This window comes from Anomalospiza imberbis, chromosome 5 (assembly GCF_031753505.1).
Source record: "Anomalospiza imberbis isolate Cuckoo-Finch-1a 21T00152 chromosome 5, ASM3175350v1, whole genome shotgun sequence".
Lineage (NCBI taxonomy): Eukaryota > Metazoa > Chordata > Aves > Passeriformes > Viduidae > Anomalospiza > Anomalospiza imberbis.
The window spans coordinates 1,318,441-1,339,434 of NC_089685.1; the positions used below are offsets into that span (position 1 = coordinate 1,318,441).

Below are 20,994 nucleotides of genomic sequence, written 5' to 3' on the forward strand. Positions count from 1 at the left end.
ATGAGAGTCGAAAACCAAGGGAAAGCTCGGTTCGGACCATGAGGGTCCAAATCCAAGGAAAGCTCAGTTGGGATCATGAGGGAAGAACCTGCTCCAAACCCAAGAGAAAGCTCAATTTGGAAGAACCTGCTCCAAACCCAAGGAAAAGCTCAGTTTGGAAGAACCTGCTCCAAACCCAAGGAAAGCTCAATTTGGATCATGAGGGAAGAACCTGCTCCAAACCCAAGGAAAGCTCAGTTGGGATCATGAGGGAAGAACCTGCTCCAAACCCAAGGAAAGCTCAATTTGGAAGAACCTGCTCCAAACCCAAGGAAAAGCCCAGTTTGGAAAAACCTGCTCCAAACCCAAGGAAAAGCTCAGTTTGGAAGAACCTCCTCCAAACCCAAGGAAAGTTAAATTGGGATCATGAGGGAAGAACCTGCTCCAAACCCAAGAGAAAGCTCAATTTGGAAGAACCTGCTCCAAACCCAAGGAAAAGCCCAGTTTGGAAAAACCTCCTCCAAACCCAAGGAAAAGCTCAGTTTGGAAGAACCTCCTCCAAACCCAAGGAAAGCTCAATTTGGATCATGAGGGAAGAACCTGCTCCAAACCCAAGGAAAGCTTGGTTTAAACATGAAACCTGAGGGGAAAATTTGTTTAAATTCCAAGTATTTCGGTGAAGATACTTCCACCACATTCCTGAGCACAAGGAAATCCCCTCTGGAAGCGGGATTGGAGCTCCAGCTCCTGGAATAACTCACCCGGAGTGCAATCCTGGGCTTCATCCACAAAAATGGCATCATATCCTGAGAGCTGGGGCTTGCTGAGCTGCCAAAGTTTCAAATATCCTGAGGGAAAAAATCAGGAATTTCAAGGAGAGGGAAGATCTACCAGGATCTTTAACACAAATCCCTTTTTTTTGTTTGTTTGTTTTTGTGTTTTTTGTTTGTTTGTTTTTTTTTTTTTTTTTTGACATTTCTGGCTTCACTTCCTGCTTGGAATTGCCACGTTTGGAAGGGTTGCAAAAACATCTCTTGGCAGCCCAAATTTGATGATTTCAAGTTTCTTAATGCCCACCAAAAATTCCAAGAAAAAGGCTTTTCCTTTTTTTTCCAGTTATATCCAGCACTATCCAGAGGAAAGGATGTGCTGGAAGCAACTTCCAACTTTGGGCCTGATTTGTAGCCACTAAAAAATGGGAATATCCTTAAAATCTGCACATTTTTATCCTAGTGGGAGCACAAATTCATTTTATGTATTTCATAAATACATATAAAATGAACAATTGAGCCAGAGGGATATTCCCTGATGAGCCAGTGGCAGGAAAAAGAAGGATTTTCTCCTTCTGGATGCTCAGCCAAAAGCAGGAATAATAAATCCATTGATTTTTCCACCATTAAATCCCTTTTTTCCGCAAGGGATTTTCCATCTCTTTTACCATCACAAGTCATCTTGTATTTCTTCTGTGCATCTCCATCCAGCTTCTTCATGTTGTGCCAAATCTCTTTGGCCTCTTCCACGTTGATCTAAAATGGGAAAACAGGAGGATTGGGATAAAATCATGGAATAAAAACTAAATTATGGAATGGTTTGGGCTGGAAAGGGCCTCAAAGCCCATCCAGTTCCATCCCATCCATGGGCAGGGACATTTTCCTCTATCCCAGGCTGCTCCAACCTGGCCTTGGACATTCCAGGGATCCAGGGGCAGCCCCAGCTGCTCTGGCAATTCCAGCCCAGCCAGGAATTCCTAATTCCCAAGATCCCATCCATCCCTGCCCTCTGGCAGTGGGAAGCCATTCCCAAAAAGCCCCAGACCCCTTTTTCCCATCCCAAGCAGCTCCTCAGATCCACATGGATTTGGTGAGGAGATTGGCTGGAAGTATTTTTTAGAGAAAACAGGGATTGCCCCTTTTTTCCCAAACATCATCTTCTTCCCAATCCTTTGGTTCCTCCTCCCAATCTTTTGATTTTCTTCCTCCCAATCTTCTGATTCTTCCTTCCAATCTTTGATTCCTCCTCCCAATTCCTTCGGAATGTTGCTTCCAGCCTCTGATTTCTTCCAAAGCTCAGGATTTACCCCAACCCCTTCTCTGGCTGAAGGATTCCCCAAGACCAAATTTCCTCAATCCCAAATTTCAGTTGAACACGGGAAGATCCCTGCCGATCAACATTTTGGGAAGGGGGATGAACATGAATTATTTTATAAAATCATAGAATGATTTGGGTTGGAAGAGACCTCAAAGCCCATCCAGTGCCACCCCACCCATGAGCAGGGACATCTCCCACTATCCCAGACTTCTCCAAACCCCACCCAACCTCAGAAAATTCCAGAGGCTCCATCCCAAAAACTCACTCTCTTTTCCTCTCGGCTCACGAGCTGCATCTGTCCGTGAGTGTTTTTGAACCACACGGGCGTGTGCTCCTCACAGATCTCCTCATCTGAGGAGGAGAAGAAGTTTTCCAAGGTTTGCGACACCGTTTTCCCTCTTACAAACAGGGATTGGCCCTCCCTGTTCCGGAGGAGGAAGCTGACGGAATAAACGGACAACTTGGAGAAGTTCAGCTTGCCTTTCTCTTTGTAGCTGTGCCAGAGGTACAAAAAATACAAAAAAAACCCAAAAAAAAACAACAGAAAAGAAGACAAAAAGAAGACAAAAAAAAAGGGACAAAAAGAAGTTAAAACATACAGAAATCCCTTTTTTTTGGTGCACTGTCCCTGGAAAAAGCTCGGCTTTACATCCCAATTCGCCCTAATAATGGAATATCTTTAAATCCTTGTCCTGGTGGAAGCACAAAGGTGTTGATTTTATACATTTTAGAGATGGAAAACTGAGCTCATCCCCGGAATTCCAGTGTGTTTGCAGAGGCAAGGAATGGGATTTCCCTCCATTTCTAGGTCATGGCTCATTTTCCTTCCTACCCTCAGCTTAAATGTGCCAGAACTGAACATGAAAAAAGCTCAGGGCAAGGAAACTGATCCTCTGGAAAAGGAATTGATCCTCAGGAAAAGCAGCACTTGGAGCACTTGTAGCATTCCAGAGGGAATGGGAAGTGGGAAAACCTCACTAAAATCCCTGGAAACTGCATCCATCTGGAAACCATAAATGACAAATTTCCCCCAGTTATTTGTGCTGCCTCAAATCCTGGAGGTTTCCCTCAAAACCACTTCCCCTTCCTCATCCTTTCCCTGCTTCCACAAAGGAGTTGGAATTCCCCACTCACTGTCTCCCAATGCTTCCAAAAGCCAGGGAGTGGAAGGTCTTGCAGGTGACATTTCTTGGAAAAACCTTTTTCCCCTTCTCTGCCACAGCTTTGTTAAAAGCCAGGTAAAGGAATTTCAGCTCTGAGAATTTCTCCGCGTACTTGACCAAGGTTGAGGTTTTCCCTGTGCCTGGAGAGGAGAGGAAAAGAAGGAACAAAATAAAAATAAGGAATAAAATATCCACTGTCAGGAATTAATGATTACTTTTTTTTTTTACACCTCCTTCTCCTGCTGTCCCAACTCCAATGTTCCACTTCACTCCTGATTTCAGAGAATCAGGGAATTATTTAGGTTGGCAAAGCTCTTTAAGGTCAAGCCCAACCATTTCCAGCACTCCCAGAGCATCCACATCCCCAAGTGCCACATCCATAGGGTTTTCAAATCCCTCCAGGAATGGGGACTCCATCCCTGCCTGGCCAGCTGTGCCAAGGCTGGATAAGCCTTTGCATGGAGGAGTTGTCCCAGTGTCCAACCTAAACCTTTCTGGCACAGCTTTAGGACTGCCTCCTTCAGCCTGGATCCCTTTTCCATGGGCTCAGTCCTTCAGGAACTGCTCCAGCCTGGATCCCTTCTCCATGGGCTCAGTCCTTCAGGAACTGCTCCAGCCTGGATCCCTTCTCCATGGGCTCAGTCCTTCAGGAACTGCTCCAGCCTGGATCCCTTTTCCATGGGCTCAGTCCTTCAGGAACTGCTCCAGCCTGGATCCCTTTTCCATGGGCTCAGTCCTTCAGGAACTGCTCCAGCCTGGATCCCTTCTCCATGGGCTCAGTCCTTCAGGAACTGCTCCAGCCTGGATCCCTTCTCCATGGGCTCAGTCCTTCAGGAACTGCTCCAGCCTGGATCCCTTCTCCATGGGCTCAGTCCTTCAGGAACTGCTCCAGCCTGGATCCCTTCTCCATGGGCTCAGTCCTTCAGGAACTGCTCCAGCCTGGATCCCTTTTCCAAGGGCTCAGTCCTTCAGGAACTGCTCCAGCCTGGATCCCTTCTCCATGGGCTCAGTCCTTCAGGAACTGCTCCAGCCTGGATCCCTTCTCCATGGGCTCAGTCCTTCAGGAACTGCTCCAGCCTGGATCCCTTCTCCATGGGCTCAGTCCTTCAGGAACTGCTCCAGCCTGGATCACATCTCCATGGGCTCAGTCCTTCAGGAACTGCTCCAGCCTGGATCCCTTTTCCAAGGGCTCAGTCCTTCAGGAACTGCTCCAGCCTGGATCCCTTCTCCATGGGCTCAGTCCTTCAGGAACTGCTCCAGCCTGGATCCCTTCTCCATGGGCTCAGTCCTTCAGGAACTGCTCCAGCCTGGATCCCTTTTTCCATGCGCTCAGTCCTTCAGGAACTGCTCCAGCCTGGATCCCTTCTCCATGCGCTCAGTCCTTCAGGAACTGCTCCAGCCTGGATCCCTTCTCCATGGGCTCAGTCCTTCAGGAACTGCTCCAGCCTGGATCCCTTCTCCATGGGCTCAGTCCTTCAGGAACTGCTCCAGCCTGGATCCCTTCTCCATGGGCTCAGTCCTTCAGGAACTGCTCCAGCCTGGATCACATCTCCATGGGCTCAGTCCTTCAGGAACTGCTCCAGCCTGGATCACATCTCCATGGGCTCAGTCCTTCAGGAACTGCTCCAGCCTGGATCCCTTTTCCAAGGGCTCAGTCCTTCAGGAACTGCTCCAGCCTGGATCCCTTCTCCATGGGCTCAGTCCTTCAGGAACTGCTCCAGCCTGGATCCCTTCTCCATGGGCTCAGTCCTTCAGGAACTGCTCCAGCCTGGATCCCTTCTCCATGGGCTCAGTCCTTCAGGAACTGCTCCAGCCTGGATCACATCTCCATGGGCTCAGTCCTTCAGGAACTGCTCCAGCCTGGATCCCTTTTCCAAGGGCTCAGTCCTTCAGGAACTGCTCCAGCCTGGATCCCTTCTCCATGGGCTCAGTCCTTCAGGAACTGCTCCAGCCTGGATCCCTTCTCCATGGGCTCAGTCCTTCAGGAACTGCTCCAGCCTGGATCCCTTCTCCATGGGCTCAGTCCTTCAGGAACTGCTCCAGCCTGGATCCCTTTTCCAAGGGCTCAGTCCTTCAGGAACTGCTCCAGCCTGCATCCCTTTTCCATTGGGTCAATTCTTCAGGAACTGCTCCATTTTCCATGGGGTCAATTCTTCAGGAACTGCTCCTCCAGGGCTTCCAGGGAAATCTCTGCTCCAGCACCTGGAGCATCTTCTCTTCCTCCTTTCCCAAATTTGGGATCTGTAGGGCTGATCCACATTTTCCCACTCCTCTCTCCCCCGTTTTTATTCTGCCTCCATTTTTTGGTAACTTTTCCCTTAAATTTGTTATCCCAGAGGCACAAATTGATCCCCTTGGGATGTCACAATCCTTCAGACAGAGGGATCAGGGAGGGAAGCAGAAGACTGGGAATTGTCCAGACATTTTTCCAACATTTTGGGCTCTTACCTGCAAATGCCATTATTTTCACTGTTTGGCCAGGCTCAATTTTGTGACTCAAAATCCTCTGCTGTTCATGGGTCAGTTTGACATCAGCCCATCCACTAAAAACAGGGAAAAAATTCCAATCAACAAGTGGGAAAGGAATGAATCCTTTAAAAATCCCTAAAATAATTCTCCCACATAAAAGACATTAACAGGGAAGCCAGGGATTGATTGATCCCATCCCATCTTGGTTATTGGGAAAAGGAGAAAAGCATGGAATAAGAAAATACTGGAGATAAAATAAAAAAATCTTGGGAACGATTTTTTAGGGAATATAGGAAAACATCGCACACCAACAAAGGAAAATATCTTTTTAAGGGACCATTCTGTGCTTTAAGAATGAATTTGGTACCTCAAGCTCGTTAAAACCAGTTTTATCTTTGTTAGACCTCAGTGACGGATGAATTCATCCCATTCCCTTTCTCCCCATTTGCTCCCCACTCAATGGAATGCTCAGCATTCCCTCAGGGCACTGCTTGGATCACCTGGAACACAAATCCACTCTTCCCTCTTCCAGAGGCTGCGCAATTCCAGAGGCATTTTCCATCAGATACAAACAGTAGAAAACATTGTAGTGAATCCTTAAAAAAAAAAAGAAAAAAAGGGATAAGACAGGAATTATCACTGAGAAATCATTAATAACAAATTAAACTTCTGTAGCCACTTAAACACCACCAGTATCTTGGATAATAATAATAAAAAAAAAAGCCTCAAGCTCTGCAGGAAATGATGAATAATTTAAAATGTTCTTTAAATAAATTCTGACTTGAGAAGTGACAGCAAAGGCACTGTGGGGTCAACTCTGAGTGTGGCCTCCCCCTCAGCCCTGCCAGCGCTGTATTCCAGGGTTTTCCAAGCAAACATGACCTGGGATCAGAGTCCAGGGGATAATCCTGCTCTCCTGAGCCACAATTAACAGCAGAGCTGGGGCTGGGGGAGCTGAGAGGGGATTTGGGGCTGCTTTGGGCTTTTACAGTGAAGCAGTTTTTGGCTTGGAATGGTCTTAGGGGAGGTTTTTAACTCTGATAATAATTCTTGGTGGTTTTTCACTGCAGAGGGAAAAGAGATTCTTTGGTTTTAACTGTGTTGACAACAATTGGTTTGAAATTAACCGGGATTCTCCAGCAGGGTTTTCCCACTGTGGTTTTCCCTCTTTTAGGGCAGTTTTGTTCCTTTCTTCCACCCCTCCAGGACAGATTTTGTGTCTCTCATCACAATTTAGACCCTCGGAGTCATTAATTACTGCAAACAGCAGTCAGGCAATTCCTCCAGGACACATTTCCTCCTTATTCCCAGGAGGAATTCCCACTTTTTCTTGTCTGGGTTGTCCAGGGAGATGGAAATTCTAAAATCCCTGGATTTTGACCCGGATCACAGCTCTCGTTGCTGGCCAGGGCCATCCTGCCACATTTCCTGCAGGTTAAAGAGTTTATCCAGCAATTAATCAATCATTAACATTCCAAACAACCATCCCAGTTTCCCTCAGGATGAACCTTTCCCTGTCCTACAGTCCCTCAGAACTCACAGCTTCCAGAGCCATCTAATTCCTGGATATTTTAATTTTCCACTCCAGTTCCTTCCCGATTTTCTCCCAAGAAGGATTTCCCTGTGCCCTTCATCCTTATCCTCACTGCAATCCTGAAGGAATCTCAAGGAATCTCTGCTCGGATCCTTTTTTTTTGGGGAACAAAAGGATCATGAGGGAAGGAGCTCCTAGGACTTGGAATGAAGTAAAATAAATCAATTTTGGGGAGGTAATAAAAACATTAAATTACAGGAGCTGAGCAGGAAGATTCTTCAAATCCTGCTTTTATTTTGGGGAAAAAATGGAGTTTTTTGAATATTGTATCCTGAAAGGAGTGACAGGATAAGGGGGAATGCCAGAGGGATGGGATAGGTGGGAAACTGGGAAGGAATTCCAGGCTGGGAGGGTGGGGAAGCACTGCAATGGAATTCCTAGAGGAGCTGTAGCTGCCTCATCCCTGGAAAAATCCAAGGCCACGTTGGGGATCCAGATCCCCTGGGAATAGGAGGGATTTGAAGCTCAGAGCTGGAGAGAGCTCAGAGCCTCTTCCAGGACCTAAAGGGGCTCCAGGAGAGAGACTTTGGGATAAAGGATGGACAGGACACAGGGAATGGCTTCAGACTGGAAAAAAGGGAAGATTTGGGATGGGATATTGAGAAGGAATTCCCAGAGAAGCTGCAGCTGCCTCATCCCTGGAACCATCCAAGGCCAGACTGGAGCAACTGGGGATGGTGGGAAGCGTGCAGGGATGGAATGGGACGCTCCCGACCTGCTGGAGATGGGAATGCTCCTGTCCTGCTGGGATTTGGAGGGATTTGAAGCTCAGAGTTGGAGAGAGCTCAGAGGCCCTTGCAGGGCCTGAAGGGGCTCCAGGAGAGCTGCAGAGGGACTGGGGACAAGGCCTGCAGGGACAGGACACAGGGAATGGCTCCCACTGCCAGAGGGCAGGGGTGGATGGGATCTTGGGAATTAGGAATTCCCAGAGAAGCTGCAGCTGCCTCATCCCTGGAACATCCAAGGCCGGATTGGAACAACCTGGGGATGGTGGGAAGCGTGCAGGGCTGGAAGGGGAAGCTCCTGACCTGTTGGAGATGGGAATGCTCTTGTTCCTCATGGCCAGGAGCAGCGTGGCCATGCAGTGGAGCACCTCGGTGACCTCCAGCACGGCCAGCTGCGAGCGGGGGCTCCGGGAATATTCCAGGAGCCTCTGGATGTCACTGACGCCGTCGGAGAACAGCACCACGACAGCAAAGATCGCCCACATCTTCTCTGGCTGGGAAAGGACAAGGAAAACACAGCAAAAAAGCTTGGAGTTTCCAGGAAAATCCTGCTTGAAGGTGGAAAAATTCCATGAGGAGCTGTTAAATCCTAAATTGATGCCTTGGGAAGGCTGAGCTGGAGCAGAGGCTGGGCAGAGCTAAAGAACAAAGCAGGGATTCATTGCAAGGATCTCCTCATGGATCCACCTTGGGCAGCACCAGAGCCCAGCCAGGGCTGCACCCAAGATGAACCCAAATGGTCCCAAAATGCACGAGCGCTCCCGGGGGCTCTCACTGGGATCAGCTCTGCTCCATTGGCACCTTGGAGTTCATTGTCCCATTCCAGCTTTAGCCCATGCAGTCCCATCCTGCTTGTTTTTCTCTCCCCAGCCCACGCTGTTTGTGCTCCTGGGCCTGAGGTTTGGATCATTTGTCCTTGGTGCCCAGCTGGAGCAGGAATGGTTTTGTCTCCCTGCTCTGTGCAGAGAGCTCACCATCCCATAATGTGAAGCCCAGACCCACACACTAAAGCAGCTCAGAATCTCAAAAATACAAAAGCCAAACCTGAGGCATCCTTATCAGCCGAAATGATCCCAAATAACGCCACAGAGGGAGGAGTTTGGGATACAGGAGGGCAGAGTGACCTCCAACAAGCAGAGTTTTAGGACGTGTTAGGGAGGGAGAAGCACATCCCATATTTGCATCCTGCCCAGCCTTATCCATCCAAATTTATGGGAATGGCAAGGAGGAAAGCCTGGATCTGCCCAGGAATGTGGGTCTGAGGTCAGTTCCCAGGGGAATGGAGAGGTGCTGGCTGTTCCCAAGGCACATTTTGTGGGATTTAGGGATCATTCCTCCCAGTTGTTTGCCTTGATTCCAGAGAAACCAAAATCCATCAAAACAGAGCTCCAGGGTTTTCCTCTAAGCCCATTTAGTGACAAGAGGCACCACAAACACAGCCAGAGGCTTGGGGACACTGCAGGAATTTGTTAAAAAAACAGAAATAAGAGTGAAACTCACCCCAGGCTTGCTCTGTAAGTCTGGGAATTTGCTGAGGACACAGACTTGAGCCTTTGGGAAGAGGGGATGACTTCCCAAAATCTGGAGAAGCGCGCTGGGATCCACCTTGGGTCCTGTGGATGACACCAACCTGTGCAGGAGGAACAAGGAGGGATTTACTCCCCAAGGAATCTGCGGCTCCTCCCAAGCACATGCTGCTAGTGCCCACAGCTCATTCTTAATGCAGCACGGACCCTTTGAGAGTCACTGGACTAATCACAAATAGTGCTAATAACTGTCAGCACGGCACGCAAATTAGTGTTCACCCAACTTTGTATATGGGTAAATCACCAAATACCCATCTCTCAGAAAATTTTAAAACATTCATGTGTCTGTAGATACTTTTTCAGGCGCAGTTTTGGCTTCTGCACTCACAGAGGAAACAATCAATCATACTTGCTGTCACAGTTTTACATGAGAGACATTTTAGAAAGCGATACAAAGCTCCCAACCATGAAAAAACTGGACATGCTTCTGTGAAAAACACATGTTAAAAGAGAAAAGAAACCTGGAAACTATTAATAAAATTTTCCTTATACCGTTTTAAAATTTTAAACCTACTTTACCTTTCTCCTAATCCTATCTCACAACAAAAAATAAACACATGAATAATTAACCAACACCAAAACCCACCACACTCTTTGATACATCAACCAAAAATTATTTTAAAAAAATCTTCAATTAACAAACCAAAACCACTACGCTTGCCAGCATTTTTTACAAGGTTTTGCTTCGTTTAGTGCACTCCAGGAAGTAAAAACAATGCCCCACATACACAACTCCGAGGCCACCAACAAACGTAGATTTTCCCAAACACAGATTTTTGGTATCTCTCCTGGTTTGGGTTTTTGGTTTGTTTGTTGTCAGATCACGCTGGATAAAGTGACACCGAGAAAGCCCATGAACAAATCCAGAGCTGGAAAAAGCTTCAGAAATTCAAATATTGGTGGAGTGGAAACAGCTGAGCCTTAACTGCTGATTAATATTTTGAGGTGTTTGGTGATACCTCACTATTCCAGGTCCTGAACACGCTGATGTCCCAATAATAATTATTTTTAAATCTCCTCTCCACCTGAACACACCCATATTAATAGGAATTATACTCAATTCCTCCTTTTACTAGGAGGAATTCACTATGCTACCTCCAAAGCATCCCCAGTGTGGCTGCAGAAGCTTTCATTAATCCCTGCAGTGTTCTTCCATGGAATCTGAGCAGCTGGAACTTGGATTTCCAGCCCACTCCTATGCCAGGAGCCACTTGGACAAAAAAAAAAGAAAAGTGTCCAAGTGGGCACTTTTGTGTCCCAGTGACCCAGTTTTGTGACCCAGAAGAGCTGGAATAAATTCCTGCATCTAGCTCTCAGCCTGTCTCCAAGTCTCCTTTAGTGGAATTCCATGCCCAGGAGGTGGAACCAGAGGATTTTAAGGTTCCTTCCAATCCAAACCATTCCACGATTCTAGAAGCTGGATCCACCTTGCTCCAAACCCAGCTGCAGCACACAGGATTCCCCTCTGAACTACAGGGATGAGAGCAAAGCACTCGTGGTTATCAAGGTTTTCCCCTGGGATTGGGGTTTGTTGAGAGCTGTGGGGGATAAATCAGTGCAGATCCAGGAAAACTGCATGCCAGGAATGGGAAAAGAGGAAAATCCATAGGAATCATGGTCCCTACAGATTCTCATCAGGCAGAGCAGGACAGGAATTCCAGCCTCTTTCCACCTTCCCAGATTTCATCCTGGGATGAAATCGTGTGAATATGAGTCATGGGATCAGTCTTGGGCTTGGGAATGGAGCTGGGAAGGGAATGGAGAGCCAGGGAAAGCTGAGGGAGCTGGGAAGGGAATGGAGCCCCAGGAGAGGCTGAGGGAGCTGGGAAGGGAATGGAGCCCCAGGAGAGGCTGAGGGAGCTGGGAAGGGAATGGAGCCCCAGGAGAGGCTGAGGGAGCTGGGAAGGGAATGGAGCCCCAGGAGAGGCTGAGGGAGCTGGGAAGGGGCTGGAGCCCCAGGAGAGGCTGAGGGAGCTGGGAAGGGAATGGAGCCCCAGGAGAGGCTGAGGGAGCTGGGAAGGGAATGGAGCCCCAGGAGAGGCTGAGGGAGCTGGGAAGGGAATGGAGCTCCAGGAGAGGCTGAGGGAGCTGGGAAGGGAATGGAGCCCCAGGAGAGGCTGAGGGAGCTGGGAAGGGAATGGAGCTCCAGGAGAGGCTGAGGGAGCTGGGAAGGGAATGGAGCCCCAGGAGAGGCTGAGGGAGCTGGGAAGGGGCTGGAGCCCCAGGAGAGGCTGAGGGAGCTGGGAAGGGAATGGAGCCCCAGGAGAGGCTGAGGGAGCTGGGAAGGGAATGGAGCCCCAGGAGAGGCTGAGGGAGCTGGGAAGGGAATGGAGCCCCAGGAGAGGCTGAGGGAGCTGGGAAGGGGCTCAGCCTGGAGCAGAGGAGGCTCAGGGGGACCTTGTGGCTCTGCACGAGTCCCTGACAGGAGGGGACAGCCGGGGGGGTCGGGCTGTGCTCCAGGAACAGGGACAGGAGGAGAGGGAACGGCCTCAGGCTGGGCTCAGGGGGATTTTGGGGAATTCCCTCCTGGAAAGGGCTGTGCAGCCCTGGCACAGGGGTGGAGTCCCCATTCCTGGGGGGATTTAAAGCCCTGTGGATGTGGCACTTGGGGACACGGCAGCCTTGGCAGTGCTGGGATGGGTGGATTCCATCCTAGGAAGTCTTTTCCAGCCCCCATGATTCCCTGGCTCCAGCAATCCCATCCCAGCAAGGAAGGGAGCTGGAGAAACCATTCCCAGTGGGGTTTGTGTGGAAGGCTCATCCCACCCATGGCTGTGGGAGGCTGAGCCAGGCTCAGGGGTGCCCAGGGCTGATTCCAGCTGGGCATTCCGTGCTCTGGAGCAGCTCAGCATTCCCTGATCCCAGTTTGGATCCCTCAAGCTGGGCCAGGGGAGGTTTGGATTGGGTTTTAGGAACATTTCTCCATGGAAAAGGTGGTCAGGCACTGGAACTGCCGAGGGCAGGGGCGGAGTCCCCACTCCTGGGGGGATTTCAGAGCCCTGCGAGTAACCATTTTTTTGCGGGGAATTTTGGAAGGAATTTGCGACGGGATTTTTGAGTTATTTTTGATGATGTAGCTCATTTCTCCTAGTTTTTGTATAGGTAGGAAGGGCGAGTTCAGCTCTCATTGTTATGGTGTGGCTTAGAAGGTCACACGACCCTTAGTTTTATGATTTTTTAAAGGAGTTACTGACTAATAAAACACTGCTAAGAAGGATATTTATGTTTTTGACCCAATCCTTAAATTTTTTGCCTAAAGGACTTACGTTCCAGTGTAGGTTTCCTAGCCAATCACGTTATGACACACAAACTTACAATACTGTATTCTATTTCTTTTTGTTGACTTTTGTAGCTACTTTACTTTTCCCGTATCTTAAAGCTCTAAACCTTACTTAAGTTTAACGTGTCTGTGCTTTAAGTTATAAATCCACATTCCTGCTTCCAGCACTTGAGTCTGGAAGATTCCTCTAAGGTCTCAGATCAAATCTTGTGTTTAATTCTAAGCTTTGGCTTACAGGCCCAAAGTTCTGAGAGCTCTTTGCGTTTCAGGTTCCAGCACCTGTGGATGCGGCACCTGGGGACATGGGTGGCCTTGGCAGTGCTGGGAATGGTTGAACTCCTTATCTTAGGAGCCTTTTCCAACCTAAATAACTCCGTGATTCCAGGCTCTTGTGTCCAAACAGAATAAGGAAAAGTTTTTTGTACCTCTTTTTAGTGTTTTTTTTCCTCTTAAAATCACTTCTCCTCCCCATTTTCCTGCACGTCTCCCACCTGTTTAGAAGACAAACCTGGCAATTCCCAGGATCCAACAGAAGAAATCCCAAAGCAAGGAAAATCTGAGGATCTGCAGGTGCAAACTGGGCTCACCTGACCAGCCCCAGCACACATCCCCGCTGCTCCTTGGTTATGGAAAATTCCTGCAGGATCAGCTCAACTCTCTGCAGGGCTGAGTCCTCCCTCTTCAGGTACTGGTGGTAGAGCTTTTTCCAAGGGATAAACTGGAATGGGAAGCACAAAGCAGCAGGTTTCACCTCGTGGCATTCCAAAAGGGCAGTCCAGGGGAAAAAGAGACAAGTCAGGGGGCTCCAAAAGTCCTGGGGTTCCAAAAGGAGCTGGATGGGAAAGGGAGATGGGGAAGGAAAGGGGAGAAAGGGGGGAAAAAGGGAGGGGAAAAAAAAGAGAGAGGGGAGAAAAAGAGAGAGGGAGGAAAAAAAGAGGGAAAAAAGAGGAAGGAAAAAAAGAGGAAGGGAAAAAAAAAAAAGAGAGGGAGGGGAAAAAACTCAAAGCCTGTAAATAGGGCTGGATTTTTGGGAATGGTGAGTGACTGGAGAGGTGCTGGCTGCTCCCAAGCCACTTTTTGTGGGATATGGGGATCATTCCTCCCAGTTGTTTGCCTTGATTCCAGAGAAACCAAAATCCATCAAAACAGAGCTCCAGGGTTTTCCTCCAAATCCATCTGGTGACAAGAGGCACCACAAACACAGCCAGAGGCTTGGGGACACTGCAGGAATTCCCTGGATAATTCCTGTCAGGGAAAAAGGCTCCAGGGAAAACCGTGCAAGGGGGATTTTATGGAATCTTCCAGATTTTTTTTCCATGGATGGGAAGGAATGTTGCTCCAACATGGATTTTGGATATAGAGCGGCAACTTTTGGTCCAGAAGACCAAAAAAAAAAAAGGCAGGAGACCTAAAAATTCATGGATTGTGGGAAGAATGATGGGATTTAAAGGAACAAAGAGGCAGCCAGAGCATGGATGATCCCATGGGATCATCCCAGAGCGCTCCTTACCCATGGGTCCCAGATTTTGGATATAGGGCAGCAACTTTTGGTCCAAAAAAAGGGCAGGAGACCTAAAAATTCATGGATTGTGGGAACAATAATGGGATTTAAAGGAACAAAAAGAGGCATGGGTGATCCCACGGGATCATCCCAGAGCGTTCCTTACCCATGAATCCCAGATTTTGGATAGAGGGCAGTAACTTTTGGTCCAGAAGACAAAAAAAAAAAAAAATAATGGCAGGAAACCTAAAAATTCATGGATTATGGGAAGAATGATGGGATTTACAGGAACAAAGAGGCAGCCCGAGCATGGATGATCCCATGGGAAGAATGATGGGATTTAAAGGAACAAAGAGAGAAAGCCAGAGCATGGATGATCCCATGGGATCATCCCAGAGCATCCCTTACTCATGGATCTCAGATTTTGGATATAGGGCAGCAACTTTTGGTCCAAAAAAATGGCAGGAAATCTAAAAATTTATGGATTGTGGGAAGAATGATGGAATTTACAGGAACAAAGAGGCAGCCAGAGCATGGATGATCCCACGGGATCATCCCAGAGCGTTCCTTACCCATGGATCCCAGATTTTGGATAGAGGGCAGTAACTTTTGGTCCAGAAGACAAAAAAAAAAAAAAAAAAATAATGGCAGGAAACCTAAAAATTCATGGATTGTGGGAAGAATGATGGGATTTACAGGAACAAAGAGGCAGTCAGAGCATGGATGATCCCATGGGAAGAATGATGGGATTTAAAGGAACAAAGAGAGAAAGCCAGAGCATGGATGATCCCATGGGATCATCCCAGAGCATCCCTTACTCATGGATCTCAGATTTTGGATATAGGGCAGCAACTTTTGGTCCAAAAAAATGGCAGGAAACCTAAAAATTAATGGATTGTGGGAAGAATGATGGGATTTAAAGGAACAAACAGAGGCAGCCAGAGCATGGATGATCCCATGGGAAGAATGATGGGATTTAAAGGAACAAAGAGAGGCATGGATGATCCCATGGGATGATCCCAGAGCGTTCCTTACCCGTGGATCCCAGATTTTGGATATAGGGCAGCAACTTTTGGTCCAAAAAAAAGGCAGGAAATCTGAAAATTCATGGATTGTGGGAAGAATGATGGAATTTACAGGAACAAAGAGGCAGCCAGAGCATGGATGATCCCATGGGATCATCCCAGAGCATCCCTTACTCATGGATCTCAGATTTTGGATATAAGGCAGCAACTTTTGGTCCAAAATAATGGCAGGAAACCTAAAAATTCATGGATTATGGGAACAATAATGGGATTTAAAGGAACAAAGAGGTAGCCAGAGCATGGATGATCCCACGGGATCATCCCAGAGCGTTCCTTACCCGTGGATCCCGAATTATCTCCCTCCAGCAGCGACACACCAGGCTCAGGTTCTGGTACAGATCCAGCACTGGCAGGAAAGCAAAAATATTCCTGAGGATTTCAGGAGGAAGATCATCCATGGATCCCTGAGGAACTTGCCAGCTCTGAGTGCCCAGGAGCCCGTAGTGGGAATCGGGAAGGGGCTCCACCTCCAGCTCTTCCCATTCCTGCTTGATCCCGCTGAGCTCCGGGATCTTCTCCTCAGGCTCCTCCCAGAGATCCTGCTCTGGGTTGGGAACTCCTCTTTTCCTGGAATGTCCCCGGGCAGGTGGCACCAAGTGCGGGGGACGCAGGGCAAGGGAGGGGCTGCCGAAGGAACCGGGAGGCGCGGGGGAGAAGGGATCCAGCGGCTCCTCCTGGATCCCACAGCTCTGCATGGCAGCAGCTCCCGCCCGCGGTGCCTTGGGGAGCCCAAAGAAATCCAGGATCTTCCTCTGCCGGCCCGCTGCTGCACAAAGGGGAAAAGCGGGAATGAATTCCGTGGAGATCGGGGAATGAGGAAGAATTCCGGATTTCCCAGGCTGGACACGGAATGTTCTCAGGGAAGGGAGCCAAGTACAGGCAGAATTCCCAGGAAAATGGCTCTGAATCCCACGTTTCGGGAGTCATTCCGGGTGGGATCTCTTGGGTTTCGGCTCAGCCACAGGTGTGGAGGCAGCAGGATGTGGGGAATAAAATGAAATAAATTCAAAGAATAAAAAAGAACATTAAAAAAATCAAATTAAAATCCTGCATAAATAGAAGAAAATATCAGAGAATAAAAAAGAAAATGAAAAGATGCAATCAAAATCGGGTATGAAATAAAAATCAAAAAGAAAAACAAAATAAATAAATGAAAATCTGATTAAAATTAAAATAAACATCAAATAACAAAAAAGAAAATAAAAATTTAAAATCGGATATAAAGTAAATAAAACAATAAAAATATAAGAATAAAGAACAAATTAAAAGTACAAATGAAATGAAAATCTGATATAAAAATGAAAAAAATATAAAAATAAAATAAAAACAAAAAAAAAGTAAAATAACAAAAAATAAAAACAAAAATAATGTAAAATAACATAAAAATAACAAAATTAAATAAAAACATTAAAAATAATTTAAAAATTCAATGAAAACATGATATAAATAAAAATAGTTAAAATAAAATAAATACATATAAATATATAAAACAATACTAAAAAATAAAAATGAATCAATGAAATAGAAAATAAAACCAATACAATTAATAAACTAAGGAAACAATTAAACCAATGAAATAAAACAATGAAAAATAAAACACAATAAATAAAACCTAGAGAAAGGAGAAATAAAAAAGAAACAAAATACAAAATCACGAAATAAAATAGCAAAACCAAAAACCACAAAAATGAATAATGTCAAATAACATGAAAAAGAAAGAAAATAAAGCAAAATAAAAAAAATTAAGTTGAAACAAATAGAATGTTTTAAAATAAACCAAAATGAAATAAAAGAAATATAAGAAAAATAAACGAAGTGGATAAAGCCACAACCTCTCACAGAGAGGAAATTGGTTACGGAAAGGGTTTTCCATGGAATCCTGGAATGTTTGGGTGGGAAGGGACCCCAAAGCCCCTGCAGTGCCACCCCTGCCATGGCAGGGACACCTCCCACTGTCCCAGGGGCTCCAAGCCCCAGGGTCCAGCCTGGCCTTGGGCATTCCAGGGATCCAGGACAGCCCCAGCTGCTCTGGCAATCCCAGCCCAGCCAGGAATTCCTAATTCCCAAGATCCCATCCATCCCTGCCCTCTGGCAGTGGGAGCCATTCCCTGTGTCCTGTCCCTGCAGGCCTTGTCCCCAGTCCCTCTGCAGCTCTCCTGGAGCCCCTTCAGGCCCTGGAATGTGCTGGAAGCTCTCCCTGGAGCCTTCTCCTCTCCAGGGGAACATTCCCAGCTCCCCCAGCCTGACATTGGATCCATCTCCTCTCCAAGAAATTCATGGACCCAGGGGCTTCACTTGGAATCTCAGGAAACCATGAAGGGTCTCCCTTCCCTTTTCCTCTCTTTTCTGTCCCCATTTTCCATAAAAATCCCTCGGGATGGATTCTGAGTGTCCCAAATCCCAGAATCCCGGACCAGTTTGGGTGGGAAGGGACCTCAAAGCTCATTCCAGGGACACCTCCCCTATCCAGGGTGCTCCAATCCTTCCTTGGACATTCCAGGGATCCAGGGGCAGCCCCAGCTGCTCTGGCAATTCCAGCCCAGCCAGGAATTCCCAATTCCCAAGATCCCATCCATCCCTGCCCTCTGGCAGTGGGAGCCATTCCCTGTGTCCTGTCCCTGCAGGCCTTGTCCCTAGTCCCTCTGCAGCTCTCCTGGAGCCCCTTCAGGCCCTGGAATGTGCTGGAAGCTCTCCCTGGAGCCTTCTCCTCTCCAGGGGAACATTCCCAGCTCTCCCAGCCTGACATTGGATCCATCTCCTCTCCAAGAAATTCATGGACCCAGGGGCTTCACTTGGAATCTCAGGAAACCATGAAGGGTCTCCCTTCCCTTTTCCTCTCTTTTCTGTCCCCATTTTCCATAAAAGTCCCTTGGGATGGATTCTGAGTGTCCCAAATCCCAGAATCCCGGACCAGTTTGGGTGGGAAGGGACCTCAAAGCTCATTCCAGGGACACCTCCCCTATCCAGGGTGCTCCAATCCTTCCTTGGACATTGCAGGGATCCAGGGGCAGCCCCAGCTGCTCTGGCAATTCCAGCCCAGCCAGGAATTCCTAATTCCCAAGATCCCACCCATCCCTGCCCTCTGGCAGTGGGAGCCATTCCCTGTATCGTGTCCCTGCAGGCCTTGTCCCCAGTCCCTCTGCAGCTCTCCTGGAGCCCCTTCAGGCTCTGAAATGTGCTGGAAGCTCTCCCTGGAGCCCTCTCCTCTCTCTCCAGGGGAGCATTCCCAGCTGTGCCAGGCTGGCTCCAGGATTCCCAGCAGTACCTCTGGGATGTCTCCGTGTCCCGTGGACGGGAAGAAGGCCCCGGGTTCCCTCTCGTCCTCGTCCGGCCAGGCCCAGGGGCTGCCGCAGCGGGGCCGAACCCGCGGGGCTCCGGGCCAGCGCCGCGCACTCGGGGGCCGTGAGCCGCCTCCGCCGGGAGCTGCTCATCCCTGGGGAGCAGAAAGCAGGAATGTTATAAACATTCTATGATATCTTGATAGAATATACAGGTAAAATTAGGGAATATAATAAATATTTTATTATATCGTAATAGAATATATAGTTAAAATTCGGGACTATAATAAATATTCTATTATATCGTAATAGAATATACAGTTAAAATTAAAGAATATAATAAATATTCTATTATATAGAAATAGAATATATAGTTAAAATTAAAGAATATAATAAATATTCTATTATATAGTAATAGAATATATAGTTAAAATTAAAGAATATAATAAATATTCTATTATATTGTAACAGAATAGATAGTTAAAATTTAAGAATATATTAAATATTCTATTATATAGTAATAGAATATATAGTTAAAATTAAAGAATATAATAAATATTCTATTATATCGTAACACAATAGATAGATAAAATTAAAGAATATAATAAATATTCTATTATATAGTAATAGAATATATAGTTAAAATTAAAGAATATAATAAATATTCTATTATATCTTAATAGAATATACAGTTAAAATTAAAGAATATAATAAATATTCTATTATATCGTAATAGAATATATAGTTAAAATTTAAGAATATAATAAATATTCTATTATATCGTAACACAATAGATAGATAAAATTAAAGAATATAATAAATATTCTATTATATCTTAATAGAATATACAGTTAAAATTTAAGAATATAATAAATATTCTATTATATCTTAATAGAATATACAGTTAAAATTTAAGAATATAATAAATATTCTATGATATCTTAATAGAATATACAGTTAAAATTAGGGAATATAATAAATATTCTATTATATAGTAATAGAATATACAGTTAAAATTAAAGAATATAATAAATATTCTATTATATCGTAACACAATAGATAGATAAAATTAAAGAATATAATAAATATTCTATTATATAGTAATAGAATATATAGTTAAAATTAAAGAATATAATAAATATTCTATTATATCTTAATAGAATATACAGTTAAAATTAAAGAATATAATAAATATTCTATTATATAGTAATAGAATATATAGTTAAAATTTTAGAATATAATAAATATTCTATCATATCGTAATAGAATATATAGTTAAAATTTAAGAATATAATAAATATTCTATTATATAGTAATAGAATATATAGTTAAAATTAAAGATTATAATAAATATTCTATTACATCATAATAGAATATATATACCATTATGCATTATTTATATATATTATATTTTTATATGTTACATTATACTACATTATATTACAAGCTATATTATTACATATAAGTACTATAGATATCATAAATATTATATATTTTTAATTTAGCAAATTTATATTATATTATAAATGTAATATAATATAATATAATATAATTAGTATAGTATAACATAATTAGTATTATATAACATAATATAATATAATATAATATGATATATGACAGTATATGATATTATATATTATATAATATAACATAACATAATAAAATATAATATAATACAATATAATACAATACAATACAATATAATATAATATAATATAATATAATATAATATAATATAATATAATATTTTAAAATTATAATTATGTATTATTATATTATAGAATAATATTATATTAGCAATATTATAATGATATTAATATAATATAATATAATATAATATAATATAACATAATATAAAGTAATATTATATAATATAATATAGTATAATATAATGCAACATAACATATTATATCATATTAATTACATTACATTATATTAATTATATTATATTACATTAACTATATTACATTATATTACATTACATTAATTATATTATATAAATTGCATTATATTATATTAATTATATTATATTATATTAATTATATTATATTATATTATATTATATTATATAATATTATATTAATTGTATTATATTATGTTAGTTATGTTATATTATATTATATTATATTATATTATATTATATTATATATAATTATAATATAATATAATATAGTATATAATATATAATATATATATATATAAGTATATAATATAATATAATATATAATATATATAATTATAATATA

The 20,994-nt window shown here is 44.4% G+C and overlaps 1 protein-coding gene across 1 annotated transcript in view; it reads right to left on the reverse strand.

Annotated features, from left to right (window-relative positions):
• Nucleotides 1–18,903, reverse strand: part of FBH1 (F-box DNA helicase 1) — a 35,362-nt gene extending 16,459 nt beyond the window's left edge. The window contains exons 1-11 of the mRNA XM_068189349.1: nucleotides 18,736–18,903; nucleotides 15,749–16,236; nucleotides 13,472–13,602; nucleotides 9,519–9,648; nucleotides 8,322–8,512; nucleotides 6,200–6,295; nucleotides 5,679–5,773; nucleotides 3,202–3,370; nucleotides 2,333–2,561; nucleotides 1,418–1,505; nucleotides 741–827 (exon numbers count right to left, since the gene is read on the reverse strand). Coding sequence (XP_068045450.1) covers nucleotides 741–827; nucleotides 1,418–1,505; nucleotides 2,333–2,561; nucleotides 3,202–3,370; nucleotides 5,679–5,773; nucleotides 6,200–6,295; nucleotides 8,322–8,512; nucleotides 9,519–9,648; nucleotides 13,472–13,602; nucleotides 15,749–16,236; nucleotides 18,736–18,901 — 1,870 coding nt within the window. The 5' untranslated portion in view covers nucleotides 18,902–18,903. The remainder of the gene's footprint in view (nucleotides 1–740; nucleotides 828–1,417; nucleotides 1,506–2,332; nucleotides 2,562–3,201; nucleotides 3,371–5,678; nucleotides 5,774–6,199; nucleotides 6,296–8,321; nucleotides 8,513–9,518; nucleotides 9,649–13,471; nucleotides 13,603–15,748; nucleotides 16,237–18,735) is intronic.
• Between the last annotated feature and the right edge of the window lie 2,091 nt (nucleotides 18,904–20,994).